The sequence below is a fragment of the Phragmites australis genome, chromosome 19 (assembly GCF_958298935.1).
Source record: "Phragmites australis chromosome 19, lpPhrAust1.1, whole genome shotgun sequence".
NCBI classification, from domain to species: domain Eukaryota; kingdom Viridiplantae; phylum Streptophyta; class Magnoliopsida; order Poales; family Poaceae; genus Phragmites; species Phragmites australis.
Window position 1 is genome coordinate 1,050,707 of NC_084939.1, and position 20,297 is coordinate 1,071,003.

Sequence of the window (20,297 nt, forward strand, 5' to 3'; positions counted from 1 at the left end):
GCATTTTTGTTGGACTGCGGCCAATTTTCTTAACAGTGTGCCGTGAAACGAAATACGTACAAACAGACGGAGACAGAGCGCAACACATGCCACATCGTAGATCCATTCGGCAGGTAAATATTCATAGGCACATACATCACTGCACTAGAGATAGCTTTGCACGACTGTTGCTTTAACATGTCCTAGTGGGTGACTGAGATCAGACAGTGTTGGAGACTGCAGAGTAGCACATTGATGTGCTCGTGTGAGTGGCGACTTGTCGAGGAAGGCCATCGAGAGACGGTCGCCAGATGATATATACAGGCACAGGTTCATTCCTGACAAAATCTAAGCGGCTTGATTCAACAGTAGTGCCACTTGACCCAAAAATAGACGTGAGCGTCTAGTCTAATCACGACGACGACTCATGCTCATCATCAATAGCTACCGATGCGACATGACATTAGTTAATCCTTGACCTAATTGAGAATTTGCTTCATGCCCTTGCTATTAATCCCACAACGTCAATCAGCACGTCCCCATCGGCTGGTAAAGCAACCCCTTGCGCAGCAACAATCTCGTCCAGACGGAAGCACGTTGACCAGATAAAATTCCTCAGGCGTTGTTGCATACAGTAAAATCTGTTAGAAATGTGCCCACACAAAGCTAGACACATGGGAGGTAGAAAAGAATCAGTGTTTTCACCTTTGGGTGCTTGAAGATGAAGCCCCACATCACAACCATGAGAACAATCAACAAGAGAGTCACAAATGCGATGGGTTTCCACGATGCTCCTGACATGCAAACCGTCATCCCACCCCCAAGAATAATTGCAACAATGAACTCAATCAGACAAAATGTAGCGACAATGCCCAGGGCATGTCCATCCTTTTCTGCTGCTTGGACCAAACCACTCACAAAGAGTGTAATAGGGAAAACAGCAAAAGGAAGTGAGGTGATGAGAACCTGTACCCAACTTGGGCTGGAATCCTTGGAGTCACTGGAGTCCTTGGGTTTTGAGATGCAAGTAGAGCCGGGATTCCCCCAAGCCAGTAGGTACGTTGCACTGAAAGTACTGAGAGTAACCAGCCCCATCACAGACGCATCCATAACTTTTGTCAGAAAACCAACAGTCACCTGCACATGAAAAGCACATGTATTATTCACAGTAGCATTCTAGAAAACAAATCATTTTGAGAAATGCAGTACTTTCATATATTTTTACCCAAAAGTTTAGCATTTATACTAATGACACAACACTATTGATTCAAAACACAATGGAGAATATCATTCATCTCAAGTTCTTGTTGTATTCTTTCAAGGAAATAAATTGTCTGAAAATTAACTATCATAAAAAGGGAATTTTATGCATGGTTGTGAGGGGGAGGACCAAATTAAAATTGCAAATATTTTCAATTGTCATCTAGGCTCCATTTATATGACTAATATAGGATTAGGATGACTCAGTTCATAAAAAAGGGGAGTGATTTGCATGGGGCGATCGGTAAGGTGATTAAAAAGGCACACTTGGAAGTTGCAAGAGCTGTCAGTTATCTTCAGAAGGTACACTAATTCTTATCGATTCCTGTTTAAGCAATGTGCCCTTGTACTTAATGGACTTCTATTGGCTGCAAGAGGAAGCTCATCACCCCATGGATCAGATCAGATCAGATATTCAGAAATACATGCCTGAGGGAGGCTTTTTTAAGTTCCAATTACCAAGGGGGTTCTCCTCAGATGCAGTATACAAGATAGCGAATAGGAGATCTATTAGAATCTTCCATGATACTTGTACTTGGTCAGCTCCTGTCAAAATCAGTTTCCTGTTTGTGCTGACCTGGATGAGCAAGTGTGTGAAGCGGTTACTGGAGAATTTGGATTTTGTAGTTTTGAAGATCCTTTGGGGAGGCTGAGTTACAGGAATGGCATTATTTAATGCAGCTTTTAGAGGATGTACAAGTTACTGCTGCCAATGATGAGGTGTCCTAGGGCTTGGAGTGGAAATGGACTTATACTACCAGATCCATGTATAGGTGGTTGAGCTTCCGTGGAACCATTCATGCTAGGATGACAGATATGTGGAAAGCAAAAGTTCCACTGAAGATTAAAATGGGTTGAGCCATGCAACAGAAGATTCAGTCGGGTGGGTAGTTAAAAAGGAGAAATTGGCCATGAAGTGAGAAGTGTACATTGTGTGATGAGATTGAAACTACAGAAGACATTGGCCTTTATGTCATTTGGCAATTTTCTTGTGTAGTGGTTAAGGAGATCTGCGGTTGTAATTTTAGTGGGTAAACAAATGCATACAAATGGAAATATGGGTAATTATGGCAAATCACAACAATCTCCATCTTTTGAGTGCCACTACATAGAGTATATTTTAAAGTGACAAAACATGAATTGCCAATCTTTGGGGTAGCAAATATGTAAAAAGAAGAACCCAAAAACAGAGGATGACAGCTACTTACCTCATCACTCAAAGGATGGTAACACCAAGCAGGCAGCCACGCGGTTCTTTCTGCTTGCCCATTGCCGTGAGGTAACAACTGCAACAAAAGCAGAAGTAATGATTAAAGGTAAATTCAGATATGCTAGTAAAAGTGATATGGGCAGAGGGGTCATAGTGCATTTGGCATATTAAACACCGCACACTCATTTGCGAACAATTTATTTAATTACTTGTTAATTTCATATGGCCAGATTGACTTGCTTCAATTTTAACAGATTGCTCTACTCATGTACTTTGATTTGATGCATGAAAGGGGTATTTACAAAAGGTCAAGGTTACCCTTGCTTTTAACATTTATATTGTCTTTTTTACATATTTGTTTCACAGGATTGTACAACAGCATATTGTATTATTATCAAGGCACTCGAACTAGCCAAAACCGAAATGTTGTCGTGTGGAGGGCAGTACACATTTAAAGCACTAATAAAAGATTAAAAAAAATCCCTTGAGAAATTACAAATTTGTGATGGTACAGAACAATAATGTATTTAAGAAGGGATGATTCAAACCAAAGTTGGCTAGCTATGGGTACTGACAAGCGAGTTTCCAGAAGTATCTGCTCATTTTAGTTGACTAGTACAACCACCATGCTACTAACCAGGAAAACTTCAAGGCTCCTGTGAACCCAAGACTTTCACGGGTATAAAACTAGAACCGTGAACTTCCGATAGCACAAAACGAATTCTGCCATTATTTACAGATATTGATGGTTAAAGTGTCTAAAGATTGGATACAAGAACCCTAAGACGACATCCATCTGAGCAAGGAAGTAGTATTATTCTACATTTGCAAAGGTGTAAAGTGTAATCCATTTTTTTTATGGTCAACCGGGGGGGGGGGGTGATATTTCCCCCTGAGGTAGATTTCCATTAAGCGATCATGAGCACATGGCCCTGATTTTGAGTACAACAGAAAGGTGAGAAGAGGATAGGGTTACATAGTAAAGAGTTGGCACCAAGTCTCAGTCTCAGCAACGCTGAGATCAGTGTGTGGTAATTATTGATGCAGTTAAGTAAGATTTATAATAAGCAAAAGTGATACCAGGACCAGGAGACACGGGTTATAGTTGATATGAACATTTCCTTTGCTGCGCTGCTACAGTAGGAAATGGCGTTCTGAATGATTAATGTGAGATTACTCTTTTGGAAGTTATACTCAAGAAGGGCATGCAAAGCGGCTGCAGTCCAGAAAATTATTTCTGAAATTCTAGCTGCAGTGGAATGGAACAGATTGTAGGTCTACATCGCAAACTGGAGCCACGGGCATCTGGTGAGGGCACATGGCAGACGCAACAGTCTGAATAACAAGCATAAAGAAGGCAAAATTGGAAACTCTAGCGACACACACTGATACCATCGCCCACGGGAACAAAAACACAAAGGTTCGCAAGCTGCAAGGGGGGTTCCACAGCCAAGACTGCAGACCCATCGATCCCCCACCATTTGACTCTCCCCATTGCTGCCACTAATCCCCTGACCAACCAATCATCCTACACGTGACATGACCGGACAAGACAATCAGGTGCTTCTAAGCACGTGACAGCCAGGTGGACAAGACCACGATGACTTATCACGAGTGTTCATTTGCGTTAAGATTCATATTGAAGAGGTAGGTGAAAAAAATCATGAGACAGGTGAGAAAATTAACGGATAGATGAGTATAAAGTGGGAGGGATGGACGGATGAGATAGGCTGTGCGTGCACAACACATTGCGGAGTTGCATTTCCCGCTGTCCAGCAGCAGCTACAGGAGGCACTACTGTTTTGGAAGTTTTGCTTGGGAGGGGCATGCAAAGCAGCTGCAGTTACAAAATTACTACTTATGAATTTCTAGCTGCAGTGGAATGGAATTCTAGTTTGTCGACCAACATTGCAAAATGGATGGATGGAGCCACTGGTGATGGAACATGGCAGCAACAGTCTGAACAAGCACCAGGAAAGAAATGGAAACGATTCCTTAGCATGTGCACCGACCGATATCATTGCCCAGAGTAGGGAAATAAGCTATGAGCTGTTTAACAATTTAAATTATTGGAGTCTAGATTATTGGTAAAAGTCTGCAATGCACTCAATAAAGGTGGAGGATTCGGATGTAGGGTGGTGAGAGTGGCATTGACGGGTAATTTTTTTTAAATTTGATAAGTAGTATAGTAAAAAATCAAAATAAGTTGAAATAAACTGAAAATATGCTATTTTTCACAGCTTATGAGTGTTTCGCGGATTCGAAACGTCAAGCGTTTGAATTTGTATTTGAAATTATGTATGTAATATTGCGGGCGTGCCAGTATACAGAGTATAAAAGAGACAGGATACAATGTAATGGAATTGTAACTTTATTCATTCATATTGAATTCATAAAGTACATCTTTCGATTACACTTGTTTTACTCCTCAAACGCACACGCTATCTGACTATCTTCATGATTTGGCGATTGTTTTGTCTTGGTTCCCGTGGCCTCGTGAGGCTCTCCGGTTAATTACGCCCGTCTTCGGGCTACCTCCGATTAAGTGCGCTGGCGGTCGTCATACCGAGGTCGTCTCCGAGTCTGCAAGGCTGTAGTCACACGCAACAAAGACCAAGCAAAGTGAGCGTTAGAAATAAAAGCAGTAAAGAACGGGATCACAGTCTAGCATGAACTTTTTGGACTGTTTATGTATCCCGGGTCATCATCGACCACATAGGCCTTAGAATTGTGTTTTTTATGAAGAGATGGGCTAGGAGCGCGGCACGACACGTAGCTTCGACCGAAAGCAGCAGCATGGCCATAACCGGGAGCTCCGACGCCGTGCTTGACTCACTAACTCCTCTTTGGGCCTCGGACTTGTCCTCATCGGCCAACGGGCATGCCGCATCAGCGAGCACAAAGGTGGCACAATGGCACGCATAGACAGAGAGACAACACCATGGCCGGGCTAGCAACATCACGAGATCCACGGCACGACACCAGCACTGTCAGAGGCTCGCCGACATGGCCATGGCCAGGGGTCGAACGGAGCATGGTGCGGCATCAGCACACATCAACAGGACGAGCAACAGTCGGGCCTCAGTTTTATCATCACTGGCCCACGGCGAGATCTCGAGCATAGCAACCGCGCAGAGGGATCTCTCAGATACATACGCACGCGCATGATATGGCACGGCGAGAGAGACTGGCGGTCGAGCTTCAACAGCGCAACAACGAGCACAAGGCGGCACGATGGCACGCACACCACAAAGAGCATAACGGGGAAGGGAATAACAGCTAGGCCTCACCTCGGGTTGGAGTCATGGCGGCGACGGCGATGGATCAACAGCGCGCTCGAGTCAACGGTGGGGAAGCAGCAGGTGTGGCGTTCCTCAAGGTTACGGCGCAGCACAAGGACAGCAATCCGCAGGGAGACAGGCCTCCTCCTCCTTCCTCTCTACGGGCAGTAGCAGGACCTTAGCGCCGGTGGCAGTAGAATGCGGTGGTGCAAAGGTTTGGTGCAGCAGGGATCCCCCTCCTCCCCAGAGATTGATACCCATTATATAGATGAGAGCTTGACTTGCAACCAAGAGATAAAGACCAAAATCGGTTAGGATAAGAAGGGGATTTGGTTTTGAACTTGATACCGATCCATTTTGATAGCTTCTAGATGGAATCCCTCGCCTATTTGGTCCGGATTTGGGGGGATTCGGATGAGGAAGGGTGCCTGGCTTTTGATCGATGTGGAGGCGGCTTGGCTGCTATGCCTCTCGGCTGGAGGAAGGAGAAGGCTGGTATGGGCCAGCTGGGCTGGGGGAGAGAGCAGGCCTGCTCAGGCTAGAAGAGAGGCAGGGAGGAAGATGAGGCCGAGTAGGCCTTCCCAGCAAGGTGAGCACGTGTTTTTTTTTTATTTCCATATTTGCATGTGCATGCATGTAACAGATACGTGTATATGTATAGCTCTTTTGGTATGCCGAAATGATATCGTACAAATGCCCCCCACCAAGTTGAGCTCACGTGAGAGCAAGGAGCGAGGGCTCGACTTGGTGCTCATAAGCTTGAAGGAATAAAACAGTTGCCGAGTTTCACCCTGGAGCCTTTTGCTGCGTCCGCTTTACAGAACCAGCCAGCGATGATGATTTTTGACTTATGGCGGAAAGGCGCGCCATTCCTCAAAGAAAACATATCAACTCTACTGCGACCTTGGGAGGTGCCAGCCAGTGTTGTCATAAAAGATAGAGGACTCCACTGCGACTTTGGGAGGTGCCAGCCAGTGAAGACCTCTGAAGAGAGATTTTATCAACTCTATTACGACCATGTAGTAGCCATGGTGCCAGCCAATAGCGTTGAAGGGTTTCACAGTTCCGCGTGAACCGCACTGGCACGCTTCACTGCTCACGATAATCCTTAGTTGCGACGAAACTCGGCGCCACACCTGAGGGGATCCTCGATTCCACTGCGACCTTGGGAGGTGCCAGCCAGTGAAGGTGTATAAAATGCTTGAAAATTCCACTGTGACCTTGGGAGGTGCCAGCCAGTGAAGGTGTATAAAATGATTGAAAATTCCACTGTGACCTTGGGAGGTGCCAGCCAGTGAAATTGTAGAATATGATTGAGACTCCACTGCGACCTTGGGAGGTGCCAGCCAGTGAAGGTGTATTCCACTGTGACCTTGGGAGGTGCCAGCCAGTGAAACTGTAGAACGTGATTGAAAATTCCACTGTGACCTTGGGAGGTGCCAGCCAGTGAAGATATAAAATAATTAAAGACTCCACTGCGACCGTGGGAGGTGCCAGCCAGTGAAGATATAAAATAATTAAAGACTCCACTGCGACCGTGGGAGGTGCCAGCCAGTGAAGATATAAAATAATTAAAGACTCCACTACGACCGTGGGAGGTGCCAGCCAGTGAAGATAAAGACTTCGCAGATCCGCAAATGCAAAACTAGTGTACTTCTTTGCTTCATCAAGCTGCAATAGCTAGGAAAAAAAATGGTTAACTAATAACGAAGGGGAAATGCATACTAACAGCCCTGTTTGATGCATTTGATGTTTTGAAATATAGGCTTTTCTTATGTCACCGAGCTATGAGGTGATCCCAAGATACAACCACAAGAGATTCCTTCCTCAGGAGACGACGAAGAGTCATAACAGTTGTATTTAATTGTACGGCACATCAGTGTACGTGTGAAGCACACATGTCTAAAAGTGCTTCTGAAAACGATGGGGGTTCCCCAAAACTGCCTCGTCGGCTAAAGCAAGTTGACAATCCTGTACTCCTTGGAGGCTGAATTTGTTCATGGCATGGATCAAAGGTGGGTAGAAAGCAAGATGTGGCATTGTTGCCTCCATTTTCTGCGAGGGTGGTGAATGATGGTCATTTGCCGGCATTCACGGTCTTCATGCCACCCATTGATGGTGACTCTCTTGCACTTTGATGTTTCTTCTCCCTTAAATTTGGGAGGACTTTGACTGGATGATACATGCAATTGGATGTTTTGATCATTAGTTGACCTTCATTGGGTCTTTGTATTTGCTTGAACTTGAGCTTGATCTTGGGAATACGAATGCCTTTGAGATTCCACCATCCACGCTCTGTGGTACTAAACCTCGCGGGCAACTTTTGGTGTAACAAGGCCCTTGTTTTCATCACGCCGGGGTGGCAAGAAGCTGCACACATGCCCACGACTTGTGTCAGGAAGGTAGCCCTCTCTTGCTCTTTTCCTATAGTCATCCCCGGGTGAACTTATGCTGGGGTGGAAGAGTACAGGATTAGCAACGGTTAGTCGCTTCAGAGGAAGAATGAGTCAACCTTGACGCCCAAGCATAAACAGAGGAACATGTGTCTTTCGTGCAGTGTGTGTTTATTATCTCAGCTTAAAACTACCGTGACACTTCGTACATCTCTGGAGGTTAATCCTGCAAGTAGCCATACCCTGGGATCGCAACTCGGCGACAGGTAGAAAGGCAATGGTTATTGTTGGGTGAATCAACACCCTTTATTTTATGAAAATACACAACAATCCTCGGATTTCTCCCTTTTCAATGTTAATCCAAGGGGAATGGAAGACGGTTTTTTTTTTAAGCAAAAAACTTTTTAAGAAAGCGACCATTAATAGGGGGCATTGGACGAACACCCTCCTGGTTGATGAGTTGGTAGGCACCTCCGTCGTAGACTTGTTCTACAACATAAGGCCCTTCCCATTTTGGCTCAAATTTGCCTTTGCTTTTGCCGGTGAGTATAATCGGGCGCCTCAAAACGAGTACTAGCTCGCCCTTCCTGAATACGCGAGGTCTGACAAGCTTGTCATACGCTCGAATCATGTTTTGTCGATAAAATTGTAAATTTTGGAGAGCGTTGAGGCGCTCTTCTTCAAGGGCGTCCAGTTCTTGGAGCCGAAGGTGAACTTTTTCGTCTTGTGTGATTTCATTGTGTACGGCAATCCGGAGCGCAGGAAGCTCCAGCTCAAGGGGCAACACGGCTTCTGTGCCGAAGACAAGTGAGTAGGGCGTCGATTGTGTGGGGGTACGGACAGTGACCCGATACGCCCATAATGCTTCGAAGAGACGGTCATGCCAATCCCTCTTATTTTTTGTGACTGCCTTTTTCAGAATGCCCACGAGGGTCTTATTAAAAGCTTCAGCCAAGCCGTTGGCCTGGGGGTAGTACCCTGTGGAATAGTTCCACTGAATCTTATATTTTTCAGCAAACTTGTAGATCTTACTTGATTTGAAGGATAATCCATTGTCAGAGGTAATGCGATGAGGAACTCCGAAACGGTATATGATGTTACGCTCGAGGAAGTTGATGACGTTGTCAGATTTCACCTCCCTCAAAGGAACTGCTTCCGCCCACCTGGAGAAGTAATCAGTGGCAGCAAGAATGAATTGCTGCCCTTTAGAAGAGGGCGGCTCAATTTTTCCAATTATACTCACCATGTATCTGGCAGTCATAGGCCAAGAGGGTATAGTCGGGTGTAACGGAACTGGGGGACGATGCTTGAAGTCCCCATGTATCTGGCAGTCATAGCAAGATCGTGCCACTTGAATGCAATCGGTCATCATACCGGGCCAATAGCCTCCTGAAAGCTTTAGGCTATGGTACATCTTTGGCCCACTTTGATGTCCACCACAAACACCTGCGTGTACCTCTTTCAGGGCTTTATCTGCCTCGCTTCGGGACAGGCATCGAAGAGGCATCTCATGCCCATAAGAGCGTCGATACAGGACTCCCGCTTTGTATATGTATGAGGGGAGTCGCCTTTGCAATTGACGTCTTGCGACGGGGTCACTTGGCAGACTGCCGTGCTTAAAATAATCTAAGAAAGGCTTGCGCCAATCTTGTTTATCAACTTCGGTAGTTACCACGGTGTTCACTTCGTGGTCTTTGGGAATGAGCTCGAGTACGGCTGGTAGAAGCCATCTTTCTTCAATTTTCACTTCTGCTTGCCCATCAGGTAATACGAGGGCTGCGGCTAGCTTTGCAAGAGCGTCCGCTGAGGCGTTCTTGCTTCGAGGGACGTGTCTAATTTGTATGAGTTCAAATTTCTCCATGAGTTTGTGAGTGGCTTCCCAATATGGGACCAACTCGGGTTTGCGCACTTCATAGACTCCATTAACCTGTCTCACAATGAGCTGAGAATCTCCGTACGCGTGAAGAATATGTATCTCCATGGATAATGCGAGAAGAAGCCCAAAGATGAGGGCCTCGTACTCGGCTTCATTATTGGAACATTCCTCCTTAAGCAAGGAAAAAGAATGGTATAAAGTTTCTCCTTTGGGGCTTTTGAACACTATTCCTGCACCGGCTCTTCTACGAGGAGTCCCGTCGGGGTCGGACTCCGTGCGTGAAGCGCCGTCGAAGTAGAGTTCCCATGGAGCCTCCATGTCAATTGTGAATACTTCCTCGTCGGGCAATTCTGTGACTAAGGGCGAATCATCCGGAACGGGATGCGCCGCTAGGAAGTCAGCCAAAGCTTGTCCTTTAACGGCTTTCTGAGGAACGTACGTGATGTCGTACTCCATCATCAATAATGCCCATTTTCCGACCCTGCCTATAAGGGCGGGTTGACTGAGGATGTACCTCACAGGGTCCGCTCTCGCAATAAGCTGGACCTCATGTGCTAGCAGGTAATGCCGTAGCTTCTTGAGTGCAAAGATTAGTGCTAAGCAAAGTTTTTCAATGGGGGAGTAATTACATTCAGCTCCCACCATGGTTCTACTCAAGTAGTAGCATGCAACTTCTTTTCCTTCGTCGTTAATCTGCCCAAGAAGGGCACCGAAGGAAGCATGTTGTGCTGCGATGTATAAAATGAGAGGCCGCCCTTTGATGGGGGCCATCAGCACCGGTGGATGAAGCAAATATTGCTTAATGCTGTCGAAGGCGTTTTGGCATTGCTCGTTCCAAATGAACGGCGCACCTTTCTTCATGAGTTTGGAAAAGGGCTGAATTCGCCCGGACAAATTAGAGATAAAGCGTCTTATGTACGCTAATTTTCCTTGCAAGGACTTGAGTTCTTTAAATTTTTCGGTGGAGGCATCTTGAGGATCGCCGTTATCTTCTTAGGCTCGATTTCAATGCCTCGGTAGCGGACGATGAAGCCTACGAAAACGCCGGATTGCACGGCGAAGGCACATTTGAGCGGGTTCATCTTGAGTTGGTACTTACGCAGTCTCTCGAATACGACGCGCAAATCTTCTTGATGACGCTTGCGCTCTCGGGTCTTGACCACCAAGTCATCGATGTAGCATTCTACGGACTGGTGGATGAGGTCATCAAAGATGATCGTCATAGCGCGCTGGTATGTAGCACCTGCATTTTTCAAACCAAAGGGCATTACTGTATAGTAAAAATTACCCTTCGGGGTCCTGAATGCTGTGTCGATGGCGTCATGTGGATCCATCTTGATTTGGTTATAGCCGGAGAACCCGTCCATGAAAGAGAGGGCTCCAAAACCTGTAGTAGAATCGATCACTAACTCGGTGATCGGAATAGGGAAGTCGTCTTTCGGGCAAGTGCGATTCAGGTCACGGAAGTCTACGCAAACCCGGACTTGCCCGTTTTTCTTCATTACTGGAACGATATTAGCGAGCCATCGAGGATATTGCACCTCTTTGATGAATCCCGCTTTAATCAACTTATCGACTTCGGCAATAATGTCATCTTGTAATTCCGGGCGGAAACGCCGCGGATGCTGTTTAATGGGACGAAATTGCGGATCTATCGCTAGTTTATGAGTAGCAACACACGGGTCAAGACCCGGCATTTCTTTATACGACCATGCGAAACAGTCTCGATATTTCATTAAAAATTGCTTATAATCTTCGCGCTCTTTGGGTGAGAGCGTAGCACTTACAAAAGTGGGGCGAGGATCATTCTCACTCCCGAGATTAATCTCTACAAGCTCATCTACAGTTTGCTGCCTGCCGTCCTCCAACTGGTAAGGAGCCGGGGCAGCATTGAGGATTTCTCCATGATGAATTGGCGTCGCTTCATGTATCTTGGCCAAGAGGTATTGCTCATCTCTCAAGCCATGTCGCGCGTTCGCAGCAGCGCAGAATGATCGAGGCTGATGAGGGACTTCATATATCTCGATCAAGTCCTCTTCATCGGATGGCATTTCTTCATCATCCTCGTGCCCCCAGTCTTCACCTGCACAAGTAGTATTACACATAACAAATTCGGAAACATCTTCATACTCTTCGTCGCTCTCACACGAGGTGAAGGGACGGTAGCCGAGTCCGTACCTAGTACGAGGGAGACGACCCTTTTTCACGAGTCGTTCTGACTGGCTCCACCATTCTTCACACACGTTGGGCAGAGATGGTAATCGTTGATTCCTTCAGAGCTTCATTCCAGACCTCTCGAGTAAGGGGACCATGCTTGGTTCCACCCTCAAAGTCCCGATGATCTCCTCCTTATCCGATTCAGTATCTGAAAAATTCAACACAAGGTTACAGCACTGAGTATGTGGAACCTTATAGAAAAGGGTCGGGCTTGTGTATCCCCGAGGATCAGGAACAGCCCAGACTTCTAATGGTGTAGCAACTGAAGTGTAAAGTGATGGAAGCGGAAGAAGAGGGGAGCTCGAGGCCACCTTCTCTATTTTAGCGACTATCTTCTTCACTCTCCCCTTTTTATGCTCAGGGGATGTAGAGGTGGCTACTTTATTAGTCACCTGAAGTGTTTGCGCAGCGGTCGGAGGGGCATCTATTGAGCCCTCATGCGCTGTTATAAGAGGTTTTTCTATATTAGCATTATACTCGAAAAGTATCGGGGAAGGTGTATTCCCTTCAACTTTAACGAAAGGCACCTCTATCCAGGACCTTGCTTCTGACCTTGTTAGGGTAGTAGTCATTGATGATGCTGACGAAGAGGCCTCCAAGTTCCCCAAGATTAAGGGCGTCGTGGAGGTGGGAGATGCGGAGTTCCAACTCCAGAACGTGCCTGAATTGTCCTCTTTGATTGCCCCCGGTCCTTGTTGTCGTCGAGACACGGGAGCATACGATCGAGGCTTTCCTCGGTCCCTACTGCCACGAACACGGGGGAAAGAGCCTCGTTGTCTTGAGCATGGTGTGATTAGAAACTCCATCTCGGAACTAGAGGATGTTGGGTCGGGTGTGACCATGACATCCACTGCTGGGGTCGAGCAACCCAAACGCTCTTCTCCACCGGCGCTAGGGAAGAAGTACTTAGCATCTGCATGGTGCACTTCTTGCACCGTGTATGGGGACAAATTACCGATGATTCGATGTTGTTCTCCTTTATTATCCACGAACTTGAAGCATTGGTGCAACGTGGAGGGAACAACCTGGTATTTGTGTATCCAAGGTCTACCCAATAACGCCGAGTATGATGTCACAAACTCGATGACGAAGAACTTCACCTTAAAGCTGAAGGTGGACATTTGTAACCTCACGGTGATGGAGCCCAACGCCTTGCTCCCATTGCTGTCATAGCCACATATGACCACGCTGGTTGGCTCGAGATCATCCATCGTATACCCGGCTCGTGTCAAACTGCGAATAGGCAGAAGGTTGACTGCCGAGCCAGGGTCTATGAGCACACGACGAAGATGTGCGCTTCCAATGTTGCCTTCAATGTATAGTGGTCGATTATGATTACTCGTCTCAACCATTTTGTCTTCCTCGGAGAATGAAATTTCGTTGGCTTCAGCAAGAGTGCTAAGGAGTCGGTGTTTGGCCATAGCCGTCTCGTATATGTGAGGAGTCTGTAGAGCCTTGATTAAGGCCTCTCGCAAGTCTGGCATTAGCGTCAGTGCGTCATAGACGCTCAATAGAGCTGGAATGCGCTTCAAATGGGCAATGACATTATATTCTATGTCATCTTCTTTAGCCTGCACCTTTGACGATGATGGCTTGGATTCCTGAATGGGGAGCTTTGAGCATTGCAACCCATCGGTTTTGTCAGCGCGAGGCTGTCGAGGCTTCACTGGCTCGGGAAGCTCTCTACCATTTCTCATATTCATATTTACTTCTTCAATCTCTCCCTCTTCGGCGGATTTAGCTTCCGCCTCGAGGGCTTTACGTTCCTCGGGAGTAATAGCGACTCCTGAATTTGAGTCATCGTCATCTTCACTTGCAGTGATGGCATTACATTGTGCCACCTCGGAGGACAGAGTAGTATCGAGAACGTATTCATCTCTTGACGTCGTTGGCTGCCCCCAGGTCCTAGGGAAGAATTGACCTAGTGTAGGCAACATGGTAATTCTCCGCGGGAAAGCCTCATCTCCCTCCGACTCGGGAATGAATCGGGGAGGCATACGTCGTTGACTTGGATCACGCCGTGCAATTTGCACCAGCGCTGAAGGAGGATTAACTTGATAGCTTGATCGTCGAGCTCTTGGAGGGCGTCTTTGCGGTACCTGCTGCCACTGTTGCTCCTTCATAAGATGAGTGACGGGCGTGAGCCGAAGCCTCTCGAACTGATCTTCTACTTGGGCGAATGGCACCCAATACTCTTCTTCTTCATTTATGTGAATAGATGATGAGCCATTATGTCTTACTGTTACCACATTAGCGGTATGGTAATCTGGGTTCATGGCTTCAGGCTTTAGGGCCAACCTCTTCTCGTCGACCGCTCTTTGTAACCACTCTTTGAAAGCGATGCAATCTTCAATAACATGCCCTACGTACCGATGGTACGGGCAATACAAAGGATTTTCAATCATGGCGACCTGCTCAGGTCTTGCCGGAGTAGGTAAATTCACAAGCTTCTGCTCGTTCATCTGTTCGAAGAGACTTTTGATGAGGTCTCGTCGAAAGACATATTGCTTATTCAGCATCTCCCGGACATTAGGACGCACAGTTGGTCTTGGCCGTTCATTCTTCGGGCCGAAGACTGGAACGGCACTTGTAGCGTTTGCCTCAATGGATGCCTTCGCCTTGTTGCCATTTCCGGCCGGCTTACTCGAAGACCCGAACCGTCTAGTGTTGTCGGTGGAGCCTGCGTTCTTGTACATCTCCATGATGTGTGGTACCTTCTCGAACTCAAGCTTGGTAGCTGCAACGGCATCTCCAAGTGAACTGAATGTCTTGGGATCACGTCTTGAAACTCCGACCAACCAGTGTTGTAACATGCCGTGGATGCACATTTGTACATCATCTTCTGGATGCATCTCTCTTGCGAGACGAACATAGTTGTTTCTAAAATGGATGATGTAATCTTCGATCCTCTCATCCCGTCTTTGTTTAATTTGGGACAACTCTAGAATCGAGATGTCCTTTCTCATAGTGATGAAATGTGACTTGAATAGCTCTTTCATAGCAACCCAACTATGCACCGAACCCGCAGGCAGACGGCTATACCAGTGGAAGGCAGCTCCCGTCAAGGAAGCTGAGAATTGGCGCAGTAGTAGTGATGGGTTATTTGCAGTGTCTCCACACACTGACTCGAAGTAAACAAGATGTTCAGTGGCATCACCAGTTCCGTCAAACAAACGGAACTTCGGCGGATGCCAACCTGCAGGGAATGCGACTCGATCATGCCACACTTCATATGGCTTGTCGAGCTCACTCTCTAATGGTCTTGGAGCCTGCTCGGCCGCCAATTGACGCATTCTTCTGTTGACTACGTCTTCTGCGATACTGTGGTAGTCTCTTAGCGTCACAGCCGGCGCAACATGTGTGGCTGAATTTGCCGGCACGGCCATGACATGTGAAGGAGTGGCGCCCGTTTGATGAGTATGCGTGCCCCCTGCCCCTATCGGAGGAGGATTGCGCAACTGAGATGCAGCTTCGAACTCAGTAAACTGCGGATCAACTTGAGGGACCCGGAGTACGTTAGGTGGTGGTGGCGGTGCACCTCCTGATGTAAAGTGTAGCATCATGGAGCAGAGCTGGTCCACTCTCGCGGACAACTCGCTTACTTGTCTTCCAAGAGCGCTATTATGCTCATTTTGAGTGCCCAGATGTGGTAGAGGTACTTGCTGATGTTGACTGCCTGTACCCCCTAGGGGTACTGTAGATGGTATTGTACCCGCGTCTGCGGGTGGTTCTTTGCGAACCCCTTCATTTTCATTGGCCATATTTACAGGCGCAACGTTTAGGCCTTCTGGATCTTTTTCGTCTCCGGACAATGCCGAAGGTGCCAGCCGGGAGTAATGTGGCGACTGAGAGCGTGCTTCAAGCGAGTCTGATGTATGAGCCCCGGGACTGTATTGTCCCTCATCCTCGGATGTGACGGGGCTACTTTCTATTCGATGTCGAGCAGTCATCTTCAAGCGTGTGTCGGGGCCAGGACGCGTAGCCACCGTGTGTAACTGTTCTTGATCTCGCGGTAAACGCGAAGAAATACTTCTGTAGGCATCAGGGTGGTCATACAAAGAAGACCCTCCTTCAAATGATTTGTACTTCCCGGACACGGGGAAACAAGGGGCGACTACGACCTCCTTCTGTAGTCTTGCAGCAGTTTGTGAGGACCTGCCGAAGCAAGCATTTGGGTTTGGCAAAATTTCCTCCTCGGAGGAGTAGGCTAACTCGTGTGTGATAGGAAGGGGTTCCCAATCGGAGTCCGATTCTTCGAGGTTCAAGACCCCGATGGTGCCGCACATCATGATGTCTCCATCATTGGACTTTTTAGAGCTCTCGGACGTAGTATCATAGTTTGTCGAAGCATCCGAGCTTGGTTCTACAGGCTGTTGGGACCCTTTAGCAGTAGATGGCGGTGTCGTTTCCTCGGGGACAGTTGCAGGTTTGTCCTCCGTTACTGGCTTTTCATTTTCTTTAGTAGCGATGACTTGAGAGGGTTGAGGTGGCTCAACCCTTTGCTGCTGCACGACAGGCCCTGTTGAAACAGGGATAACGCCATTGTCTTGTGTTTGACGCGGCTTCGGAGCCAGGCGCTCTAAGAGGAAATTGTATCTCGGGTTTTGTTCGAGATTCGGCGTTACCCGAACGCTAACTCTTCCATCCTCCGGGTGGACTTGGCCATCTGCCCGAACGCGGACTTGTACATGACGTAGAACGAGGTCTTGTAATTCACGGAACCAGGCTTGTCGGTTTCTCTTTCTTCGCTCGCGCCTACGTTGATTCTTGTTGAGAATATACGGGGCTGAGTATCTAGCCGATGAAGCGGGACGACGTGCTGGTCGTGTAGGAGCCTCGTGCCTCGGGGCTTCGTGACTGGAGGAAGCCACCTCATAGGGAGGCCTTCGATCGCGCCCAAAGGGCCTTCTTGGATATGCGTAGTCTTGATGATGTGACTCTTGATCCCAACGAGTGGGTGGCCGCATTTGACGTGGCCGATATGTTGTAGGCGGAGGGCCTCTTTTTTGAGGAACCTCGGCGCGGCGATCTTGATGTTCATGATGATTTGTAGGACGGGGATTGCCCCCAGTCCGTGGAGTTTCTAACGCAGTTGTACTGCGAAGCTGTCTTTCGAGACCGTTCATTTGGTCTCTAAGTTGTTGTAGTTGTCGTTGTAGCTCATCAGGTCGAGGCGCCGGCACTTCACTTGGAAGCACGGCGAACTGGTTTGTGTCTTTAGACGAAGAAGGGTCAGTCGTCACACTGACGTGAAAACAAGGCACCCAGTGCTGGCAGCCAGCAAGACTGGGGTTGTAGAGCCTGCGCCTCCTTCCAAGGCGATGCGACAAAAACTCCTCTACTATGGCCTCTCGAGCGGGGAGTCTGGCTCGTGTCACATGATGAATCCATGCGCGAGGCATGAGCTCACTCGAAGCCGCTTCTTCATCTGTGATGCAATTTGAAGTAAAACGGGAGGCGATCCGTTGTCGGAGCCTCTGAGCTTTAATGATCTTACGCCGGCAATTCCGGCGTGCATGTTCCTTCCTATCTAGACGAGCAAGGGTGACGCTGCGACGCAAGTTCTCACAAACCGCGTCTAGTGCCACGACCAACTCAGCTTCTGTTTTCTCGACGAGGGGTAAACCCTCCAGCATAGCTTTGGCCTTAGCGATAACGTTATGGCACTCATCCTTCATATGTGAAAAGGCTCTCTTTTGAGCCCTGTTTGTTATAGGAGCCTGAGCTGGCTCCTTCGTCATTTTGGAGTAGATGGTACCCTCATGTTGGATGATGACCACCGGCGGGAGTGTTCCGAACTGCAGGATCGTGGGAACCGAGTTGCGGGCAAGGGTGAATCCACCTACAGCCACAGCGTCTCTTGGTTAGTATTTTCCCGACAATTTTTTTTTTCAAGCAGCACTTGTAGACCCGGGAGACCATCTTGACGACCAGCGTAGCGCAGCAAAGATGGGAGGAGAACCATGTCCCACCGGGCGTGCCATTTTGTTTCGCGGATTCGAAACGTCAAGCGTTTGAATTTGTATTTGAAATTATGTATGTAATATTGCGGGCGTGCCAGTATACAGAGTATACAAGAGACAGGATACAATGTAATGGAATTGTAACTTTATTCATTCATATTGAATTCATAAAGTACATCTTTCGATTACACTTGTTTTACTCCTCAAACGCACACGCTATCTGACTATCTTCATGATTTGGCGATTGTTTTGTCTTGGTTCCCGTGGCCTCATGAGGCTCTCCGGTTAATTACGCCCGTCTGCGAGCTACCTCCGATTAAGTGCGCTGGCGGTCGTCATACCGAGGTCGTCTCCGAGTCTGCAAGGCTGTAGTCACACGCAACAAAGACCAAGCAAAGTGAGCGTTAGAAATAAAAGCAGTAAAGAACGGGATCACAGTCTAGCATGAACTTTTTGGACTGTTTATGTATCCCGGGTCATCATCGACCACATAGGCCTCAGAATTGTGTTTTTTATGAAGAGATGGGCTAGGAGCGCGGCACGACACGTAGCTTCGACCGAAAGCAGCAGCATGGCCATAACCGGGAGCTCCGACGCCGTGCTTGACTCACTAACTCCTCTTTGGGCCTCGGACTTGTCCTCATCGGCCAACGGGCATGCCGCATCAGCGAGCACAAAGGTGGCACAATGGCACGCATAGACAGAGAGACAACACCATGGCCGGGCTAGCAACATCACGAGATCCACGGCACGACACCAGCACTGTCAGAGGCTCGCCGACATGGCCATGGCCAGGGGTCGAACGGAGCATGGTGCGGCATCAGCACACATCAACAGGACGAGCAACAGTCGGGCCTCAGTTTTATCATCACTGGCCCACGGCGAGATCTCGAGCATAGCAACCGCGCAGAGGGATCTCTCAGATACATACGCACGCGCATGATATGGCACGGCGAGAGAGACTGGCGGTCGAGCTTCAACAGCGCAACAACGAGCACAAGGCGGCACGATGGCACGCACACCACAAAGAGCATAACGGGGAAGGGAATAACAGCTAGGCCTCACCTCGGGTTGGAGTCATGGCGGCGACGGCGATGGATCAACAGCGCGCTCGAGTCAACGGTGGGGAAGCAGCAGGTGTGGCGTTCCTCAAGGTTACGGCGCAGCACAAGGACAGCAATCCGCAGGGAGACAGGCCTCCTCCTCCTTCCTCTCTACGGGCAGTAGCAGGACCTTAGCGCCGGTGGCAGTAGAATGCGGTGGTGCAAAGGTTTGGTGCAGCAGGGATCCCCCTCCTCCCCAGAGATTGATACCCATTATATAGATGAGAGCTTGACTTGCAACCAAGAGATAAAGACCAAAATCGGTTAGGATAAGAAGGGGATTTGGTTTTGAACTTGATACCGATCCATTTTGATAGCTTCTAGATGGAATCCCTCGCCTATTTGGTCCGGATTTGGGGGGATTCGGATGAGGAAGGGTGCCTGGCTTTTGATCGATGTGGAGGCGGCTTGGCTGCTATGCCTCTCGGCTGGAGGAAGGAGAAGGCTGGTATGGGCCAGCTGGGCTGGGGGAGAGAGCAGGCCTGCTCAGGCTAGAAGAGAGGCAGGGAGGAAGATGAGGCCGAGTAGGCCTTCCCAGCAAGGTGAGCACGTGTTTTTTTTTTATTTCCATATTTGCATGTGCATGCATGTAACAGATACGTGTATATGTATAGCTCTTTTGGTATGCCGAAATGATATCGTACAATGAGATTATTATAATCTGAGCTGGACAAATAAACTAACCGTTTGTTTCAGCTCAGAACAAATAAACTAGCTTATTATAATCTTAAGCTGAAACAAACACCGTCTAAATTGACTGGAATTGGGATATATATAGGCAACTCTTTCTCACCATTTAGCATCGCAAGAACATCCGCCATTGTGGGCCGCTCTTTCCGATCATACTGAACGCACAGCAGTCCTACCTCCACGCACCTTTTAATCTCCGTTAGCTGAGACTTGTCACACAATGACGGATCAAACAGATCCTCTGTATGTCCAGCTTCTTGCGCCATCGAAGCCTGAAAAATAAAAAAAGAACACATATGTATAAATTATAAACTGATCTCGCGCG

At 47.9% G+C, this 20,297-nt stretch overlaps 1 protein-coding gene across 1 annotated transcript; it reads right to left on the bottom strand.

Moving 5' to 3' along the window:
• Positions 1 to 219: 219 nt before the first annotated feature.
• Positions 220 to 20,241, bottom strand: LOC133900652 (uncharacterized). The gene is made up of 3 exons (XM_062341849.1): positions 20,076 to 20,241; positions 2,448 to 2,525; positions 220 to 1,116 (listed from the first exon to the last, which is right to left on the bottom strand). The coding sequence occupies exons 1-3, from the start codon at positions 20,076 to 20,078 to the stop codon at positions 646 to 648; spliced, it is 552 nt and encodes a 183-aa protein (XP_062197833.1). The 5' UTR covers positions 20,079 to 20,241; the 3' UTR covers positions 220 to 645.
• Between the last annotated feature and the right edge of the window lie 56 nt (positions 20,242 to 20,297).